General features: G+C 34.7%; 6 protein-coding genes across 15 annotated transcripts; 3 read left to right on the top strand and 3 right to left on the bottom strand.

Moving 5' to 3' along the window:
• Nucleotides 1-41: 41 nt before the first annotated feature.
• Nucleotides 42-2,649, top strand: LOC107268566 (26S proteasome non-ATPase regulatory subunit 5). The gene is made up of 2 exons (XM_015741480.2): nt 42-884; nt 1,011-2,649. Exons 1-2 carry the CDS (start codon nt 703-705, stop codon nt 2,341-2,343), a joined length of 1,515 nt encoding a protein of 504 aa, XP_015596966.1. The 5' UTR covers nt 42-702; the 3' UTR covers nt 2,344-2,649.
• Nucleotides 2,619-5,183, top strand: LOC107268568 (transcription factor A, mitochondrial). 2 transcript variants are annotated; one of them, XR_001537870.2, is made up of 5 exons: nt 2,619-2,919; nt 3,262-3,634; nt 3,718-3,819; nt 3,890-4,632; nt 5,011-5,183. XR_001537870.2 is itself a non-coding variant. In XM_015741485.2 (4 exons), the coding sequence occupies exons 1-4, from the start codon at nt 2,849-2,851 to the stop codon at nt 4,085-4,087; spliced, it is 744 nt and encodes a 247-aa protein (XP_015596971.1). In that variant the 5' UTR covers nt 2,619-2,848; the 3' UTR covers nt 4,088-4,743. The 2 variants fall into 2 exon arrangements, 1 of the variants encoding a protein (XP_015596971.1); XM_015741485.2 differs by lacking the exon at nt 5,011-5,183 and having other exon boundaries at nt 3,890-4,743.
• On the bottom strand, nt 4,824-8,640 carry LOC107268567. 4 transcript variants are annotated; one of them, XM_025085808.1, is made up of 6 exons: nt 8,613-8,640; nt 8,053-8,163; nt 7,639-7,776; nt 7,183-7,547; nt 6,792-7,102; nt 4,824-4,970 (listed from the first exon to the last, which is right to left on the bottom strand). In XM_025085808.1, coding segments are annotated over exons 1-6 (939 nt in total). In that variant the 5' UTR covers nt 8,626-8,640; the 3' UTR covers nt 4,824-4,969. The 4 variants fall into 4 exon arrangements, with proteins under 4 accessions (XP_024941576.1, XP_024941575.1, XP_015596968.1 ...); XM_025085807.1 differs by lacking the exon at nt 4,824-4,970 and having other exon boundaries at nt 5,725-7,102; XM_015741482.2 differs by lacking the exons at nt 4,824-4,970; nt 8,613-8,640 and adding an exon at nt 8,272-8,409 and having other exon boundaries at nt 5,725-7,102; nt 8,053-8,211.
• Nucleotides 8,641-8,872: 232 nt separating this feature from the next.
• On the top strand, nt 8,873-12,007 carry LOC107268522 (probable histone-binding protein Caf1). 2 transcript variants are annotated; one of them, XM_015741367.2, is made up of 5 exons: nt 8,873-9,030; nt 9,578-10,076; nt 10,151-10,408; nt 10,486-10,813; nt 10,908-12,007. In XM_015741367.2, exons 1-5 carry the CDS (start codon nt 9,012-9,014, stop codon nt 11,085-11,087), a joined length of 1,284 nt encoding a protein of 427 aa, XP_015596853.1. In that variant the 5' UTR covers nt 8,873-9,011; the 3' UTR covers nt 11,088-12,007. The 2 variants fall into 2 exon arrangements, with proteins under 2 accessions (XP_015596853.1, XP_024941574.1); XM_025085806.1 differs by lacking the exon at nt 8,873-9,030 and adding an exon at nt 9,169-9,214.
• Nucleotides 12,008-12,022: 15 nt separating this feature from the next.
• Nucleotides 12,023-16,483, bottom strand: LOC107268520 (slowpoke-binding protein). Of its 5 annotated transcripts, XM_025085805.1 has the most exons (10): nt 16,051-16,081; nt 15,758-15,862; nt 15,405-15,655; nt 13,865-14,034; nt 13,501-13,766; nt 13,132-13,426; nt 12,955-13,046; nt 12,756-12,881; nt 12,608-12,681; nt 12,023-12,303 (listed from the first exon to the last, which is right to left on the bottom strand). In XM_025085805.1, exons 3-10 carry the CDS (start codon nt 15,575-15,577, stop codon nt 12,186-12,188), a joined length of 1,314 nt encoding a protein of 437 aa, XP_024941573.1. In that variant the 5' UTR covers nt 15,578-15,655; nt 15,758-15,862; nt 16,051-16,081; the 3' UTR covers nt 12,023-12,185. The 5 variants fall into 5 exon arrangements, with proteins under 5 accessions (XP_024941573.1, XP_015596852.1, XP_015596851.1 ...); XM_015741366.2 differs by adding an exon at nt 12,407-12,457 and having other exon boundaries at nt 15,405-16,483; XM_015741365.2 differs by adding an exon at nt 12,407-12,460 and having other exon boundaries at nt 15,405-16,475.
• Nucleotides 16,484-17,097: 614 nt separating this feature from the next.
• Nucleotides 17,098-18,801, bottom strand: LOC107268523 (non-structural maintenance of chromosomes element 3 homolog). The gene is made up of 6 exons (XM_015741371.2): nt 18,485-18,801; nt 18,022-18,405; nt 17,776-17,944; nt 17,597-17,691; nt 17,357-17,488; nt 17,098-17,287 (listed from the first exon to the last, which is right to left on the bottom strand). Exons 2-6 carry the CDS (start codon nt 18,400-18,402, stop codon nt 17,249-17,251), a joined length of 816 nt encoding a protein of 271 aa, XP_015596857.1. The 5' UTR covers nt 18,403-18,405; nt 18,485-18,801; the 3' UTR covers nt 17,098-17,248.
• Between the last annotated feature and the right edge of the window lie 178 nt (nt 18,802-18,979).

Raw genomic sequence — 18,979 nt, 5'->3', positions numbered from 1 at the left:
ATCATTTGATAATCGTTTGATAGTGTTTGATAGTCTTGTAAAAACGTTTAGTAGTCAATAGTTTTTTCAGAAGAGCCAAATCGATGTACGATGTGAAGTTAGCTGTCGTTTCCTTGCTTCTTGTCCATAATCAGCTTTTTCAAGACACGTAATAAGCCAGGTTTTAGGCATTTCTATAATTACATAATAGTCGTAAGTCAGCAATTGTTGTCATAAATTATTTTTACGAGCAACCAGACTATACTTTCCAATGATTCTTTAGTGGGTAAACAGGAACACAGTCATAATATTGTAAGTTTATATCGGAACATAGGCATGGACGCCTATATGACGTCAGCTTTCATGGCTTTTCAAAATGACTCAATAGAAATCTATAAACAATACATTGTTGTCACCCTATGGCAAACTCGTGCATGCAACATTACTTGTATAGCAGTGCGGTGATTGGTTGAAACGGTCAGACACATTTTAACCAATCAGAGTATGCAGACAGTTGCACCACGGTCTATGCGTGGGTTTACACCAGTAGTACATCATGATTGTGACTAGAATGGACAATACGCATAGCATGTGGTTTTTCTCGTTTTTCTTGCAAACGATGGACTATCAAACTCTACTACCAGAAAAAGAAACCATTAGGCTGCGCACGCATTGTTGTTACCCGGCGCGTCAAACGAATTTAAGCCATCAACAAGTGCAACAATGATGGAGTGGTTTCGTGAAAAATTTATACTTCTAGAATCACTTACTGATGCTGAGGCAAAAAAGGATAACCTTGCAGAAATTAAAATAAAATTGACAAGTTTTACGTCTGAGGAATTAAAACAGGTCGCTACTGATCTTGATTTAAGTCTAATTTTCTCCGAGTTAACCTCAAATGACAAGTAAGATGACAATGCTGTATTTTATTATTTGATAACTTAATTGAAATGTATTTAATGATTAGTATGAATTTGAACTATTAATTCGTAAAAATGGACAGCACGAAGGTTATATTTTTATATTTATAGAGAAATCATGATGCAAGCTTGCGACGTACTCGACACATTATTTGATGCAACGGAGCCTGGTAGGATTCACCGACGATATTCAGATGAAATGAAGTCATCCATGTCTCTACAACAATCTACAGTGAAAATACTCATACTGCGTGAATTATTACGAATTGCCAGCAAACCTGAGAACATACACAGTTTAATTTCTGATACAGATTTGCTAATGGTTATTGTTGACAAAGTTGCAGATGAGGATATCGCAGTGGCTAAATTAGCAATGGATGTGTTGAAAGAGATTGGTTCTAGTAATGAGGGCTTAAAAGTTTTCTATGCTGGTCCAATAATGAGAATGTTTGCAAGAATGCTTTCTAAGAATGACACAATTAGCTTCCGAATATATGAAACTGTGGTAAATATATCAAAATCTTCAAAGGAAGGTCTTGAGGCATCAATAAATTCTGGGTTTTTAAGCAGTCTGATAACTGTTTTGGAAAATGATGACATTCTTCTGCAATTAAATGCACTGGAAATAATGACAGATTTGGCCCTGACACCAGAGGGACTTGATTTTCTAGAACATCAAGATATTCTCTGCAAGCTTTCTGAGAAAATTGAACGTGCCAACGAGAATCCGCTATCCACAATTTTGATTCCAGGATTAATGAAATTTTTTGGTAACGTTGCTTGTGTCAGACCCAATGAAATTTTCTCAAATTATCCAACAGTTGTTTCCGCTCTCTTTGAAGTTCTGGAAAGTGATGATCCTACAATATTATCTGGTGCTCTGGATACATTAGGTCATGTTGCGTCTACTGTAGAAGGAAAGTATGCACTACAAACTTTGGGAGAACCAATATTCAATGCTTTGAAGAGAGTTGCTGAAGTAATTCAGCGAATGCCGACCGAGATACGAATTCGTGGTTTAAATAATCTTGCCCTAATTTTACAAGTAAAGAGGGAAGAACAGGACAACAGGATATTATCTTTAACAAAATCATGGTTCGATTCACTAAAAGACAATCCTCTGGATATGATCGTGAGTCTCTGCAAACAACCTTTTGCTGATATTCGACAAGCAAGTTTGGAAGTGTTAGCTGTTATTGCGTCGCAAGCTTGGGGACAAGAATATATTGCGGTCCAACCAGGTCTCATAGAATTTCTGCTGGATAGAAATGTAGAAGCATTTAAGGAGTGTAAGGAAGCAAAATATGAAGTCGTCAAAACCTTATCACAATCAGTAGCAGATATTTTTGATGCACACACTATTCAAAGAATGAAACAGTTCATTAAAGAGGGTCCCTTGTACAGGGACACAAATACCGAAGTAGCAACTGAGGGTGCTTCATAAGGCTTACGATCGCTTTATCAAGAGATGCATTTGATTTTTAATTCTAACACACTCGTGATATCGTTTTATTATATACTATATCATATAAGCATATTGTATAATAATTATATTGTGTGAGATAATGCAATAATAATAACTTTAATAAGGAATGTAAACGTTCAAATTTATTTTAATTTTTATGATTCATCTTAAAACGTTTATTACGTAACCATTCTGTCATTAGTACGCATTTCTAATGTATGCATACTTCTAACTTGAAATAACTGTACACGTATGACATCATTGAAATAAATGCAGTGTTTAATACAAGAGTGTATAACTTTTAATTCTTTTGCTGGAAAGCTGATACACAAGGATTGATAGTAGTGTTGATTTTCAACAATGAAGTCAACATTTTTGTCATACTCACGATATAACACAAAAAATGTTCAGCTAATATGAAAAATGTATCAGGTTGGCTAGTAACTTCTTCCTGAGCACATGCAAGTATTAATGAAAGTATAACATGGCGGTATTTAGAGGATCTTTTGGCCTTAGCAATGTTATTGGAAATTACCGCAATTTTCTATCACCAAGGTAAAATAATTGTACTTCTACTCATATTCGTTCTGCGTATAGATAAATTAAAACTAAATGATATTTCAACTAAATTCATCACTATTGTTAATAGCGTTTAGCAAGAGGTTAGAATTCTCTGCTTTGGGCTTGATTTAAGAAATAACAGAATCTTCAAAATTGGAATTTTTATTTTAATTACTAAAGCATTTCGATTATTGTAATTGTCAGGGTAAAGAATATTTAATGTAATTCTTCAGTACCAATTTGTATGATTATTATGTATCGATAAAGACTTGTTTCAAAGTTTATATATTAATTTAAGAATTATTGTTATAATTAATAAATGATTTAATTCTTCAGGATATGTGTAACAAGTTACAACAGATGTTTATCCGCAAAGGGGAAAATGACAGAAGAAGAAATTGGTCTCCCACCACGTCCAAAGAAACCACTTCCACCATTTTTTAGATATCTTGAAATGAAAAGACCTACAGCAAAACTGGAGCATCCTGAGTTAAAATTGACTGAACTTACCAAATTGTTATCTGAGGGTTGGGCAACGTTTGATCCTATGCAAAAGGACATGATGCAAAAGCAGTATGATCAGGAGATGCTTCTTTATGCAAAGAGTTTTTCAGAGTACAAAAAGTCAATCACTCCAGAGCAAAAGTTAAAAATCAAGTTAGCAAAAGAACAGAAAAAAATTTCCAAGGAGAAATCAAAAGATCGCCAAGTAATATTGTATAACATATAATATTTATCTAATAATTATAATCCTATAAGTATTTCATTACAAACAATTATTTACGTCTACAGAAAAACGCATCGTTTGGAAAGCCAAAAAAGCCAATGTCTTCATTTTTGCGATACATTCAAAGCAGGAAACATGAATACGACAAGACGAAGATAAGCTACAAAGTAAGTATTATTTTAAAAGAAAGTATTCAATTGATAATAAATGGTATATAATTATAAATTGGTATTGCAGGATTTTTTAAACAGTGTAAAACAAGAATACAATGCATTGCCAGAGAGTAAAAAGGTAGAATTACGTGAGGAATTTATGAAGGATCTACAGGAGTATAAAGTGGCTATTATTGAGTGGGAAAAGAAAATGATAAAGTTAGGATACCCTGATGTTGTGAGAAATTCTTCTACCTTAAACATCCCTCAAACATATAAATAGGAAATCGGGTGCCCCACCCACTCAACCGTCTATGACGATCTTGAAGTTTTGAGCCCCCCGGAATCCCTATCGGATAACAACACCTTGGGCTGGGGCACGGGTAACGTTCCAGATACCTACCATAAAGTTCAAAGTTCATGTTCCCATACTGATAATACACCAATGACATCCACAAATAAAAGGAATGTGTCTCAGATGAATACATTGCCTGAGAAATCAATCATTCAGAAAGATAAAGAATACATGGAGATTATTAATATTTCATCGGACTTGCCAATGAAGAGCACCGGAAATAGCAACAAGAGGTTGATAACGCATGTGAAAAAATCTGATTCTCTTTCAAAAATTAATCATGACCATACATCGCAGATACTTTCGTTACATAAAACAAAGTCCGATATTATCGAATCGTCAACCAGTTTGAACGAAACAAAGACATTTAAGGATAATCTTTTAGCACATAACGAGAATAACATGGTTGACTTGGATACACGCTCAAAGTCAAATTCAAAAAAGCAAAATACCTGTGACGAAGTACCAGAAGAGTATGTATACGTCGGTATCTCTGTTTTTATTATAACGGCCTTATGTTACTGGAGTCTTATGTATCAGTAATTTAGTTTTATGTTTTAATTAAAACATCAATAATATACTCATCATTTTACTTTCATTTAGTAAACCTTAACGCACTATACTTATGTATATCCTTTGAACAATTAAGTACGTATATGTCACAGAATACCCTTTTTTTATTTTTTATATAATATGTTTACAATATTCATTTATACGTTTTCTTGTCTCTATTGTTATATATTATCTTCCTGCTTGGTACTGCTTCCTGGTTACATACAAGTAATGTCGATGATCTTTGTCAAACCCTTATCTAAAAAAATGTAATAACATATCATTATTTTTTATTATAGACATGCTTTGCCACGGATGGACAAACCGATCTAGCGAGAATGCATACTATACCGTTCACGTATAAAAAGTTCATCGAATATTTTTTAAGTGAATAGTTTAATTAGTGCGAATGATTTAATAGAATGCGAAATTCATGTCACGTTAAGTCATATAACTGTTCTGGCTGATAACACTTGAGTGTCATTATTTTAATGCATTTCACAACATGCCCTTCTGTAATATATGTATATACATATTAACATACGCAAATATTTTTAGGATATACAAATTTTCAGGCACAGAATCTCTATAGCATTGTGTGAGTGCAAATTCTGTAAAATCAAATTCGCAATGATTATAAGGAAGCGCAAACCTTTAATTTATTTAAGTTTTGATAATGAGCCATATGTGGTTATCATATTCTAGTTTTATAAAATAATCGAATACATAATAAGCTGTTGCAGTATTTCCTCTTTCCTGAATGTGAATCAGAGCACTAGAAAAATCTAGTAATCATGTAATAAATAATAAATAATATATCGCATTATATATATGTAGACTTTCATATCTTACTCTATTGTTGTCTAGTTACTGATTTTAATTTATCAGCCCAATTGACTAATATATAATGCTTTAATTTTTCATTTTGTTTTTTTATAGTATATTTTCATCATCCAAAACAAATTTATGATCATTATCTATCATTGCTCAAAGAATTCAACACAATGTACGAGTTCTTTATGGAAAAATACATTTATTCTTGTCGAAGGACATTTTACAGTTCTACTTTGATTTCTTACTATCATTTTGGTTACAAGCCAAATCAGCTTCTTCTTAAATGCATGTAATTTACACTTTACTATGAGCAATGCAATTCAAAACTAAATTGACCAGGCATTTGTTTATATATAAGAGTTATCTTTATGAAACGTAAGAATAATAAAAAATAAAAATCACATCAACCTCTAACTACTTTAGCTGTAAAAAACATAGATTTTATCCGATTATTAAATGATTATAGTTGATTCAAGAAAATGCATAAACGTTCTTAAGATATTTATGTTCTATCGATAGATAAGCCCTTAACACCTTACAAATTTCGCCATCGTTAGTTGTCTTATGGCATGGCACATACGGCATGTAAAATAGGACAAGCAACAGACAAGAGAAATTGATATTGATTGATTATTCAGAGTAAATAGAAAAACAAACACACTCTTATAAATAACCGTCGATAATAATCAGGTATGCACAATAGTTGTACGTGCAAAAAGAATTGTTACTATTTCTCGGTAGGCTGTAACCTGATACAATTTTTTGGTATTCCTACGTATGTCCTGATGTGCAGATCAGCATATTTGTGATTACAGTGTATTGATGGATGTAACACATGAATGAAACGGTGAACGTGTTACATTCAACAATTAAAATGGAATGCACAGCCTCAAGCAGTGTTTTAATTTTCATGAAGCTTCATTGGATTTTACGCAAATAAATATATTTTTAATGTAACCCAAATTTGGCAATATTTTCCATTATACTGGAAATCAATTTCGTTCGTTATACAAATGACGTTTCGTAGTTTTTAAATATGTTAAGGCTATATTTCTTTTTGCTTCCTTTTTGCCCTTTTCGTTTCTACTTCGGGCATGGTATAATCTATTTATTTAAAAAACGTGTATAAGCGCATCGAGTTATATGCTTTGTATTATACGTCGATAAGCTTGCAGGCACCGCTTTAAATAATTGTTTAATAAGCAAAATTATTTTCATAAAATACATAGCTGTTGTATTCTATTACCAAGCGTCGCTGTTTTGGTTGTTTACTTGTACTTCATTCAATGCCTCTGTTGATGGAAGTAACGTGTCCAGGTCGTTGCAGTGCCGAGATATCGCGCAGTGTATCAATACGAAGCTGAAGATGTATAAGGCAAAATCTTCTAGGATTCTACTAAAAATTGTCAAAATGCCCTTCACTCTGTATATAAGGTCGGGTTTAACGTTGCATAGAATTAGTGCAGCTACTAGTAAACTACCGTCCTGATTTTCATGGAATTTTTCAGTTGTGCATAAACGTCCCAAAGTCACTACGATGTACGGTATTACAATAGCCTGAAATATTGTAATATTCAATTGTTGATAGAAGACTGTTAAAGTATTAATCGAGTAATTAAGAGAGGTCATAATCTTACAGTTCCAAAGAGATGATCTAAGTTGAGAGCAAGGAGGATATTCACTATAGCTGCAAGTACTATGTACATTGTACGACTTGTTAACGCCAGATACCCCGATGATGCGTTAGAAGATGCTGGTACAGAGTTGTTTGGAAAATTTATGTTACCGTTGAACTCTAATGTTGATGCTTTAATTGAGTCAGTTTGCTTTTCAGGACCTAATCGTTGTGATATTAAATTTTGCAGATTTGCATTTTCATTTTTGTAAGGGGATGAATAGCGTGTGTGTGACGCACGTGGTCTTGATCTAAGCACATCTTGATCATCTGCATTGAAGATTAGCTCATCATTGTAATTTTCATTTTCTATCTCAGAATTTACATCTGTAGAAGATAAGAGAAACTAATTTATATTAAAATCTTTAATTTAATATTTATATAAGAGTTTCATGAACTTAAGAAATTTGATACTTGCCATCTATGAATGCACTGCTACATTCCTTTTCGATTACAGCTTCATTTACCGATAAGCTATTAATATTACTTTTGGATGTATTTGGCCAGGTGTCGTCGACATAAAGATCATCAACTGATGTTTTTAAAACTACATTTTCTATAATTAACAAAATAATCAGTATCATTTATTATTCCTTAATGAATAATATTAATTTTAATATGTTAAAGCTAGAAGTACTGTTTTTCAATATAAAATAGTTATAAACAATTACTACAGACACACATTAATGAAATACTGTCTTAAAATCTGATCCGTATTATAAAAACAAATTTGGAATACAAATATAGTGAACTCAATGATAGGTTAGTAATGTTTATAAACGTAATTGATGAAACATGCGTGTCTCAAATAGATGAATTACATTTCATTTACCATCAGAAGTATTATGATTTTTTTTGCCAGAAATTCGCTGAAAACGGCTCTCTGAATTTTCCAATATTCGTCTTCTTCTTGCTTCCCTTTTAGCTGCTGTGTCAGCCATGACTATTTCAAGAAATATGTATCACGCATGAAGTAGCAATTGTCGAAAAACTAGAAAAAGTATATGATCATCCCTTTCCTCTTTATTACAAATTACCTGGTCAACATTACATTTTTTATAATTAATTAAGAACGAGTAAATAAGCGTTTCTGAAGCACAAGTGGTAGACCCCAAATGGTTAAAAATATATAATATTTAAATGACTCAGAACTTTTCAAATTTATTTTGTCCATCGCAATTGAATATCTGCCTTGCATTTATTTTATTAAGGGTATATTCCGTATTTGAACCGTAGTGTGGTTATTAAATTTTAGCCAATGACATCGATTGATTTTTTGTCAGCAGACGAAATCAATCGATGCAATTGGCTAAAATTAATATCTGCAACCGTGGTTCAATTACGGGATATATCCTAGGATAACATATATTAATCAAACCATTATTATATTACCAATATAGTCCATCTATATTGTTTCCTTGTAACTGTGCAAATAATTATAAAAACAAATCTGTTATTTTAAGAATCTCATATCCTTTTGAATATATTTCAAAAGAAATCTTCAATATCTAATTAAACAATATTCAGGGTTTTCTTCTTATTACACGCTCTGGGTCATGTAGCGCACTGCATTTATCTCAGCCGCGAATAACAATTTTCAACGCACAGTTTGAATATCTACAAACGAAGTGATCGCAGCTATATACGCTAAATGAAAATTCGTCCTAAAGTATTGTGTAGCCGGTTTTCTGACGGTTCCCGGTTTCGTAGAGCTCGTGTCTTTTTGGCGGGCAGACTGTTTGGCGACAGCTTGAGAACGGCTTACGGAGTTGGAGTTTTCGTCAAGTTTAAATGGGTGACAAGGACGGAGGTGAGAATTAAATCCATATTTCAATAAATGTCTGTTATTTCTGTTTAGTTAGCCCGAATGAAGGATCCTTAGTAACGCCGCTACCGTTGCGGTAATAAATAACGTCTTGTCCTCTCATTTAGATTCCCGTATAATCCGTACAGATTCATTTCGATGAACACAAGAAGAATCGGGAGTCGCGTAGGTCGTATCTCAGTGTAAAATTTACTATTGTGAAAGTTACTTGTAGAATAATTAATTTAGAGAAAGCTTTGTGATTATTTGGTCGGCTAATTAATTTATGTATGTGCAGCTTTTACGCGTATGAGCAGGTTATCCGTTGTGGCGATATGCAATTAAATGGTGGCGGCATTTTTTAAAAGATTTCAATACGTTATTGGAGGGATTTATGTTAGATATTATTAATAAGTATTGTTAGTGCTGATTTTGTTGCCATAATTATACAGTTATGAGATGTTAGAATTATCGTTGGTAGAATATGCATATATGTATTGTTTGGTTGTATTGAGTATTAGGGATTGATTGGTGACCTTTTATTTTTTTTCAGAGACCTTTGATGATGCGGTCGAAGAGCGCGTCATCAATGAGGAGTACAAGATATGGAAGAAAAATACTCCATTCTTGTATGACCTTGTGATGACTCATGCTTTGGAGTGGCCTTCGCTGACTGCTCAATGGTTACCAGATGTAACAAGACCAGAGGGTAAAGATTACTCTGTGCATCGTCTCATTCTGGGAACTCATACTTCTGACGAACAGAATCATCTACTTATCGCAAGTGTTCAGCTGCCTAATGAGGATGCTCAATTTGATGCCTCTCATTATGACAATGAGAAGGGAGAGTTTGGTGGTTTTGGTTCTGTTAGTGGGAAGATAGAAATAGAAATAAAAATCAATCATGAGGGTGAAGTTAACAGAGCACGATATATGCCACAGAATCCGTGTGTCATTGCAACAAAAACACCATCTAGCGATGTACTTGTATTTGATTACACAAAACATCCTAGCAAACCAGATCCCAATGGCGAGTGTCATCCTGATCTTAGGTATGTGACGAAATGTTTTGTTTCTCTTTTAATTCATATCATCATATACAAACAAAAACGTTACTGATCACCAGGTTACGAGGTCATCAAAAAGAAGGATATGGTCTCTCCTGGAATCCAAATTTGAACGGCTACCTATTGAGTGCATCTGATGACCACACAATCTGTCTATGGGATATCAATGCTACTCCAAAAGAGAATCGTGTAATCGATGCAAAGACCATCTTCACAGGTCATACAGCAGTGGTCGAGGATGTTGCGTGGCATCTACTACATGAATCTCTCTTTGGATCAGTGGCTGATGATCAGAAATTAATGATTTGGGATACCAGGTAATAATCATTCCATTCAAACCAAATCTATCTATAGATTACAAATTCATTGATAAAAACAATAATCTCTTTTACAGATGTAACAACACTAGCAAACCAAGTCATACCGTTGATGCCCACACTGCGGAGGTCAACTGTCTCAGTTTCAATCCTTATTCAGAATTCATTCTGGCCACTGGTAGCGCAGATAAGACCGTCGCTCTTTGGGATCTGAGAAACTTGAAGCTGAAACTGCATTCCTTTGAATCCCACAAGGACGAGATCTTCCAAGTACAATGGTCTCCACACAATGAGACCATCCTGGCCAGCAGTGGTACTGACAGGCGGCTCCACGTCTGGGATCTCAGTAAGATCGGCGAAGAACAATCCAGTGAGGACGCTGAGGATGGACCTCCTGAATTACTGGTAAGAGTTACAGTAGAATCTGAACCTTGGGTGCTATTGCTATAATTATCAACCAATTGTTGTGTTTAAATTTAACATTTTATATTCTCTTCAGTTCATTCACGGTGGTCATACTGCTAAAATCAGCGACTTCTCATGGAATCCAAACGAACCCTGGGTCATCTGTTCCGTGTCAGAGGACAATATAATGCAAGTTTGGCAAATGGCGGAAAATATTTACAACGACGAGGAACCGGATACACCTGCCAGTGAACTGGAAGCTGGAGCTTCATAAATGGCACATGAGTAATTCTATTTTTTTTTTAAATAAGTGATTAGTTAAACAATTATCAAGGAAACATCATTATAACGCTAAGGACAAATATTTAATGTTATCATTCAGTTTTCACTTATAATTCCCCTTCTGAAATTATGGACGACATGTTAATTACATGTGCTTCTGATTAATGATCAAGTGAGCTCGCGTTTCGTGTTACACTGACAAAAAAAAACACATTATATAAAATGGTCTCCGAATATTTCAACTTTCCGAATGAAATTATCATTCAAACTTTAAATGGTCCAATCTCTTGCGCGGGAAACATTGTTCCATACTCGAGATTTATCAATATAGTTTTCAGGTCCGTTTTCACTTCGTTTGGCGCATGAGCTGAAATATGGCTACGATATTCCGAGTATTATTTTCTACTTAGTTTTAAATCTGTGTATAAGATCTGACTGCAACATGTTATTTCAGTAAACAATGAGCGATTCCGACATGGGATACTATTACCGATTATTCAATATTTGTAATTGTAAATATGTTTTACAATGCCAAAATCCGATAACGATCTGCTAAATAAAAAATTTACAAAACAATCAGAATGTCAGTGTTGGCATTAATTATGTCAGCAAGCGTGCGGAAAGAAATTTATGATCTCATTGAATATCTTTTTGCATTCTAATGTATATTTAATATACACATTCTTTTTTATCACTGATACGCACCAAGATTCTTACTTATGAATTATTTACAAATGAGTATCCTTGCATGCGATGAGCTCTATTGTAAATTGTGATTATGTTGCGATGAGCATCTATAGCTTTACGTATGTATGAGAATTAATGTAGAAATTCTTGCTCGGCACAATGAAAGGTAAAACAATGCATAACTAAATTTCGTTGTAGCTGCATAAAAAGAAGTGAAGCACAAGATACAAATATGTAGTATTTCTTTTAGTTACTTTTATTCTTCCTTATATCATATACCTACAACCTTGTATAGCATTATTCTTTACTTTTGTGTCACTGATAAGAGTATCTTTGGCACTTAGTAGCGAAATGTACGAATTCGATATCGTTGTATTAAGATGAAAATTGTTCCCATTTCTTTTTATAACTTAGTATTTGAAAGCTCGTTGTATATTTGAGCGAGTAGCGAGCAATTCTCGGTGTACTCGGCATCTGGACTTTTAAGAGTTATCATATTTTCGCTGTCTTGGCTAGCGAGTCTGTGAAAAATAAAACAATTTCCACTGTTTGAGATAGCTACGTGTTTTTAGAATATATAAGAATATATAGAGTCAAATAATGAATAGAAAGTGATAATATTACCAACGACATCTGCGTGTTGGTAAAACATGACTTGTGGAATGCGATCTGTGCCTGCTAGCATGCAAAACGAATCACAGGATTACGTTAAAGATGACAGAATTGTGATATACAAAAATTTGTGTGAATTGAATATGGGTAACATAAGATAAAGAGAGGAAGAGAATATTGTTTCCTGTGCATGTAAAAAAAGTAAGGAGATACCTCTTGCCGGTATTCTGTCTTTTGATACCATCGAGAAGATTTATTATTGATGGTGTTAATGTTGGACGAAATATCTAAAAAAAAAAGTTAAAACATAATTTTATTATTAATTATCAATGATTAAGTAACGAGAAAAATAAATACTCACTGTAACGGGCGCACTGCGCATTTCTCGAAGATCTATATTGCGGAATAGATCGTGCAGCAGAAGTTCCTCCACAGTAGGATAACGAGAACTCTGCTGCTCAAAGATCAAATCCAGAAGTTCCACAACCTGAGAATTAAAATTATAATGCCTTGGACTGTGCGATTAATCTGTGTTCAAAGAATTAATTAAGTTTTCTCACTTGTGGATATTTGTCAAGATCAGAAAGATGCACTGGGGTAGGTTTAAAAGTGCATAATTCGTACCCCGCACACATTTCAAATAGAACATGACCTGCGTAAACATTATTAATATTTAATTGTCTAACAGTACAAGCTGAACGAAGAATGAAAGAGATCCCAAGGATATTCATCCTCACCAAAGCATATTGTATCTATGAAGCTGGTATGCGACAGACGAGAAGTAACCACAGGATGAATTCTACTGGTAAATGTAAGAAGAGTATTTTCAAGTCCAGCAAGACGTGCTACGCCATTTTGTACTATGACATTGCCAGAGTGCAGATGAGTCACCGTAGGGAAACCACGTTCCTTCAAGAACATCAGTGCCTCCAGAATCTGTCTGCCCATTTGTTGGATCTGTGGCAGAGGTAGACCCTTACCACGTGTTGCATATTTTTGACTCCAATCCTCATTCCAGCAATTCCTCTCAATCTGCCGGATACCACGAAGTATTATATTACTTTAATTTATTCTATACTGTATAATTAGATAAATCTTCTTTATACCCCATATATAAGATCCTTCAAGCTGCCCTGATTAATCGGCTGTACCAAGATCACGTAATTCTGACTCTCAAACTCCACGAACTCGAGGTCGAGAACTGGACAGATGTACGGATGCTGCAGCGCCAGGAATAGATTGTTCAGTATATCCTTGGTCGAAGGGCAAATGCTTAGCGAGCAATTTTTATTCAATGGAACCAGCGTTATAAGTCTGTCCGCTTTCAACGTAGTGTCCCTCACTGCAAACCAGTGCTTATCCACTCTGGATCCTGTAAAAATTATCCAACTTCTGTTACACCAGTCTCCTATTTCCAATTGGTAAGATAATATGGTCTATAAATGGATATAATAATAGTCATAAACTCACCAACATTGTTTAATTGTTTTATCAGATTGTATCGTGAGCTACCCTGTATATAAGTCTGGCAAATGCTCAGAGCACGGTCTCTAGACCTTTTCTCCATCTCCACATATTCTTCAACATCATCGCACACGGACGCGCCATTACTCAATGAAGTGTACTGATGACGGCTACTTCTGCAAGCAGGGCAATTTTTATACATGGGGTAGATTTAATGAAGGGTATTTCCTTGTTTACTTGTATCTTTAGGGGGGCTTTTAGTGTGATGTTTTATCGAAGAATTGTGTACCTCTCTGTTGCTTCGACATTTATTGGTATTGTTTGGTCTTGTTGGCTCGACAATTCGCCAGAATCACTTCTTAACCGACGGCAATAGCGGATCAAGTTCGCGAGCCAAGGATTACGCGTCGTGCGAATGTTGCTGTTGTTAATGTGCCAAGCGGCTCTACGACTGCAAAGGTTTCATCCAATAAGAAACGGTCATAACACATCAATATTATTGTTATCACGATTGGAAAATTTTGTGTCCGTCCGAGTTTCTTTGAAGATTTTATAAAATATGTAACCGTTAGAATAGAAAAAAAAATCAATCTACGTAATTGCGATTATGTTTGAATAATTTTATATCAAAGAAATACTTTTCTTATTTAGTCCAACAATCAATGAAATCGTTTTGATAAAAGTTCCCTCGGAAATTAATAATTTAATACCATCACCTGCGCTCTGGAAAATTTGATACAGTCCTAGAATTTTGTCCTGTTTCCGAAGAGTTTAAACTTCTATGTAGATCGCAGATCGACATTTTAATCTTTGCAACTGGTCACACAACATTTGATAAAAGTCATGCAAATCTTCTCTAGCGTAAAAGAACACGAATGCTTTGCATTGTCTGAGAACTTTAAGTAAAATTAAAACATATCAATATCAATCCTATGTAAAATCACTTTTCACTCAAAAAATGACATATTTTAATATCACAAGCGATTAAAACTAGTTTTAAATTTGTAGAGAACCTTCAACAGTCGCAGTATTTGTTGTTCGCTTAGGCGACTGAATGGTACCAAAGATGGTCGCTAATGTTTTCATTCTCCAGAGACAATAAGGAATAACAACAGCAACACTCTTATACAAAGTACACAAAGATATCTAAACCTAGCATTGCTTATGACGCAAGAAAAAGCATAGCTGTCATTTGCTACTTCAACTCCCAACAATAAATCATCCTCAAAAGGTATAATCATCCTGGTCTCAATATATTATATAATATTAATTAATCTGTTCTCCATGTATATAACGAGAGACTCGACTGTTTCGCGCCGAGTATACGTATGTGCAGAAAATAATAATGGCGCCACTTCAGTTAGACAAAAGACGGCTAAGGACAATGAAGAGTGGATATTGACAATTCTTGGTAGCAAGGTGCAACCGCCTATTATGCTCGGCGCTCTTGTTTCAAGCTCATTGTTGTCACATTATTTTCATTTAGGGGCGCCGTTAGCGTGTCGTGACGCTCCAGCTCGCAGGAAATGGTCTTCAATATTTTTACCTCATCTCATGCTGTTCTCTACATCCACGGGCAGCGGAAACACGATTGAAAAGAATTTTTGCAAGATTGTCTATCTTGTTGCTCAGCTGGTAACCAGACCTCTCCTCTTCACTCTCCTCGTCCTCTATGCTGGCGCTGCGACCCCGACGCAGGACGTCGCGAGCTGTTATCATAGCGTCGGAATCGAGCTCGATTGCGCTTTGCGTACGGCGATTGACACTGCGACGCTTGCGACGGTTCTTTGGACGTTCCTGACAGAATCGATCATGTCCGGTCACCACGGATTGACGATTAGATTCAGTCTCATCCTTCCGATTCATATTTTGATAGAGATTAAACATGTTTGATTTTACTTTTGGTGTTTTACTCGATATTGGATGGATCGGAACTTTTTGGTCCCCGCAGAGTTTACAAAGGCCTTCTTCTTGTACTTGATAGGCCTTCGTAATTAGTCTTGACTAATATTGAAATAAATCTTATTTTTCTTAGACTGTAATTACGTACTGAATATCAAAGCTTTTTTTGTATTAACTATACAAATTTATTTCGATAATAAAAAATGTTCTATTATGGAACTAAACTTCTTAGAGCTCACCGCTTCGGATGACCTTCTAATTTTTCTTATTTAATTCTTTTAAATACTTGCGATTAATAACTCGAGCGATGCGTGAGATGTTTTCGATTTATCACACAGTCACCAGCATTCACTCTCGCTCAAAATTCTATTATTATTGTATAATATTCAGGACGGGATTTACACTGCAGTGTATGTATTCTATACATGTGCACTGGAAAATAATTAGTGTACAGCAAATAGGCAATTTCATACAGAGAGCGACGAATTGTATGCCGGTGGCTCGTGAGGGTGGCTCGTTGTGCACTGAGGAAAACCGAGTCAGTCTGCTCTAGGGGTTGCAACCCCCCGATGCCCTGCGTGACATAGATTCACCGAGCTAGTGTTTGGTGGCTGCGCCGTGACCGGGACCAACTCATAGATATAATGTATATGCACATAGAACCAACGATGTCGGCCGGTGCAGTCTGAATCGTATTGGTGAATGCAGTTACGGATTAAAATGCATTTAAAGTAATACAGAAATATACAAGATGTACAAGATAAAGAAATTCAATTTGAACTTTTTATAGAAGTTGCTTACTGAACTAATTCTGTCGATTTTCCCTGAAATGTTTTCTTGCGTAACTAACCGTACCATCCAGTTGGGACGCTGGGTTCAAGTAGAATTAATTATATACACACTACATCCGGTCTGGTTTCTAAAAAATTCATAGAATATTTTGTTTTGTACTCATTACGGTTCTTTATTGCTACTTGAATCTGATATTAAAGTTACGTGTGTGTCATCAATTTTGGGCTAGGTTTTTTATGCGACGCCCGGTAGTTCTTCAGGAAATAAGTATCTGGGTAAATCCACATAAACTAGAACGCCATATAGGATTTGCACCCTCTGAAATCCCTGACACTCGAGTGAAGTCGGAGACCACGCCCGTGCCTAATAATACTTGACAGTTTTATGGCTGCTTTCAGGGGATTTCAGAAATTTGGAAGTCACTGATTTTAATCCAGTAACCAATTTTGTGTTTCTTTAACTGCTTTGTTAGCATGTTAATTTGGACATGGCAGATAATAAGGAAGGGAGTAACGGATAAATATCTATATTGAATAACAATTTGATTATGCGAAGTAAATTATCCTTTATTAGGAATTATGTCATAGTTATATTACAATTGGTGAAAAAAAATAATTTGGACGTAAATTGTATGGTATAAAATTTATTATTTTAAAAAGGAAAAATGTTTTCATGCTTCTTTTATATCAGTTTATTCTATTGCATATCTGACCATGGTAAGTCACAACCATAGATCTGTAGATAAAAAAGATTTCTTATAGGAATTGTTATTGTTGTCATTATCTTATTTAAAATTGTAATTACTTTTGACATGAAATCTCGAACATCGTCTTTAGATAACTCGTTTTGTGCTCGGATGCCCCAACGATATTCATATTTTGGCGGGTCTGAATCATTAATTCTGACTTTCACAAGATAGTGCTGCTTCATAAACTCCTGTAAAAATACATTGTAACATTTAAACAGCAGTGAGTAGTAAATTATTGTATTAAATTTGGGTACTTGTGAAAGATAGTATTAGAATAATGAGAAAATTATTTGTACCACTGTTACTAATGTCTCGACGTCACCGAAGTATGGATGCTCTTTATATTTATTTCCAACAATTTCTAACTGCTGTAAGAATGCCCACAAGGTGTCTATGATAAAAAAAAAACGTACTATTAATATTTATCGGTATACATTTTATTCTATATTAATATAAATAATTAAAAGAATCAAACCTTCTTTGCAAGCATCACCTAATGCCATTATATGACTTAAAATAAGTAGTAGGAGAACTGATTCCGATCTTTCTTTCTGTCTGAATGTAAGATGCGGTGTACTATTAGGAACATCGTTTATTAAAATGTATTTGCTCTCATTGATGTGTACTAGTTTATACCCAAAAACCTGGAGCAAATAAAATTACATTGTTATTAGAATTATATGTCAACTTAAAAACTGTAGGCATAAAACTGAAATCAAACCTTTAACAATTGAGATTCCACTTCGGTCATTATACACTGATAGTGCTTACTGTGATTTGTCAGAATGTTATCCACTATGTACTTTCGTTGAATGACAGTCTTAGAATGATTAACAGTAAATATGTATCGTATAACACTGCTAACTAAATGTGATAGTTCTTCTGATGTAAGTTGTATTGCTTTTGATCTTTGTGAGCCTTGCGAAGGCACTTCATCCAAATCATACAAGGTAGTGCTCTGCCTAGATTGGCTTGCTTGTTTATGATTAGGACGCCTTCGTTTTTGTGACTTAGGTGGAGAGTCATCATCATCAAAGTCAGAATCAACTTGTCTAAATTGACTACTGCGTAGAGTTCTCCTTGATCTTTGAGACATTTTCATAAACTGTAGAAAAACAAGAAATATTAATTACTCTAATGTCTCTTACCTAATTGCAACGCATATTAAAAATGCATTAAATTACCGTGATAAATTCAACAATATAACTTCACTCATCATTCAAACTTTAACCTGTAACACCTGAATGCGCCTAAATAACAACACCAAATAATACTAACCAATCAGAATGGATTATTGGAGCGTCAACCAGAGATAAGCAAATAGTAGGGAGATGCTCAACGTTACGGCTTTAGCAGAGATAAGTAGGGAGGTCACAACGCTACGGTTTTAGGCGATACCAAAAGCATTACGCCATCGTAGCGGCGAGTCCGGAAGTAGGATTTTGTGATCATCGCCGTCGTCGATAATGCGTATCTCGTCGTAGCCGAGATTGAACATGATCACGCTCGACCGATGAGAAGTTAGCACCAAAAAATAAAAAGTTATATGTCTATAAAACCTAAAATGTTGCTCCTGAAATGCTCCTTATGTTTTCCTAATTTCTCCGCTGCTACTATGCAATGATTAACAAATATTCTTTAAAATAGAAACCTATTTTTTTTATTGCTATTCCAAATAA

This window comes from Cephus cinctus, unplaced genomic scaffold, assembly GCF_000341935.2.
Source record: "Cephus cinctus unplaced genomic scaffold, Ccin1 Ccin1_scaffold0564, whole genome shotgun sequence".
Taxonomy (NCBI): domain Eukaryota; kingdom Metazoa; phylum Arthropoda; class Insecta; order Hymenoptera; family Cephidae; genus Cephus; species Cephus cinctus.
Note: the sequence above shows the minus strand (reverse complement) of the source record. Positions and strands in the feature narration are given on the sequence as shown.

Bases quoted from the DNA above. Each gene is read 5' to 3' on its own strand.
- LOC107268567 (XM_025085807.1), bottom strand. The intron at 7,548-7,638 runs GCAAGTATCAAA...TATCTTCTACAG, and splicing joins TAGCAGTGCATTCATAGATG to ATGTAAATTCTGAGATAGAA. The intron at 7,103-7,182 runs GTAAGATTATGA...ACAATATTTCAG, and splicing joins TAGATCATCTCTTTGGAACT to GCTATTGTAATACCGTACAT.
- LOC107268523 (XM_015741371.2), bottom strand. From the start codon at position 18,402: ATGAAAATGTCTCAAAGATCAAGGAGAACTCTACGCAGTAGTCAATTT. The intron at 17,945-18,021 runs GTTTGATTTCAG...TATTTGCTCCAG, and splicing joins TGGAATCTCAATTGTTAAAG to GTTTTTGGGTATAAACTAGT. The intron at 17,288-17,356 runs GTAATTACAATT...TTTTATCTACAG, and splicing joins TTCGAGATTTCATGTCAAAA to ATCTATGGTTGTGACTTACC.
- LOC107268522 (XM_025085806.1), top strand. From the start codon at position 9,184: ATGAACACAAGAAGAATCGGGAGTCGCGTAG. The intron at 10,409-10,485 runs GTAATAATCATT...TCTCTTTTACAG, and splicing joins TTAATGATTTGGGATACCAG to ATGTAACAACACTAGCAAAC. The intron at 10,814-10,907 runs GTAAGAGTTACA...TATTCTCTTCAG, and splicing joins ATGGACCTCCTGAATTACTG to TTCATTCACGGTGGTCATAC.
- LOC107268566 (XM_015741480.2), top strand. From the start codon at position 703: ATGATGGAGTGGTTTCGTGAAAAATTTATACTTCTAGAATCACTTACT. The intron at 885-1,010 runs GTAAGATGACAA...TTATATTTATAG, and splicing joins GAGTTAACCTCAAATGACAA to AGAAATCATGATGCAAGCTT.
- LOC107268520 (XM_015741363.2), bottom strand. From the start codon at position 15,745: ATGTTTAATCTCTATCAAAATATGAATCGGAAGGATGAGACTGAATCT. The intron at 14,035-15,404 runs GTAAAAATATTG...CCCTGCTTGCAG, and splicing joins AGAGAACAGCATGAGATGAG to AAGTAGCCGTCATCAGTACA. The intron at 13,767-13,864 runs GTGAGTTTATGA...TAATTTTTACAG, and splicing joins AAAACAATTAAACAATGTTG to GATCCAGAGTGGATAAGCAC.
- LOC107268568 (XM_015741485.2), top strand. From the start codon at position 2,849: ATGGCGGTATTTAGAGGATCTTTTGGCCTTAGCAATGTTATTGGAAAT. The intron at 2,920-3,261 runs GTAAAATAATTG...TTAATTCTTCAG, and splicing joins CGCAATTTTCTATCACCAAG to GATATGTGTAACAAGTTACA. The intron at 3,820-3,889 runs GTAAGTATTATT...TTGGTATTGCAG, and splicing joins AGACGAAGATAAGCTACAAA to GATTTTTTAAACAGTGTAAA.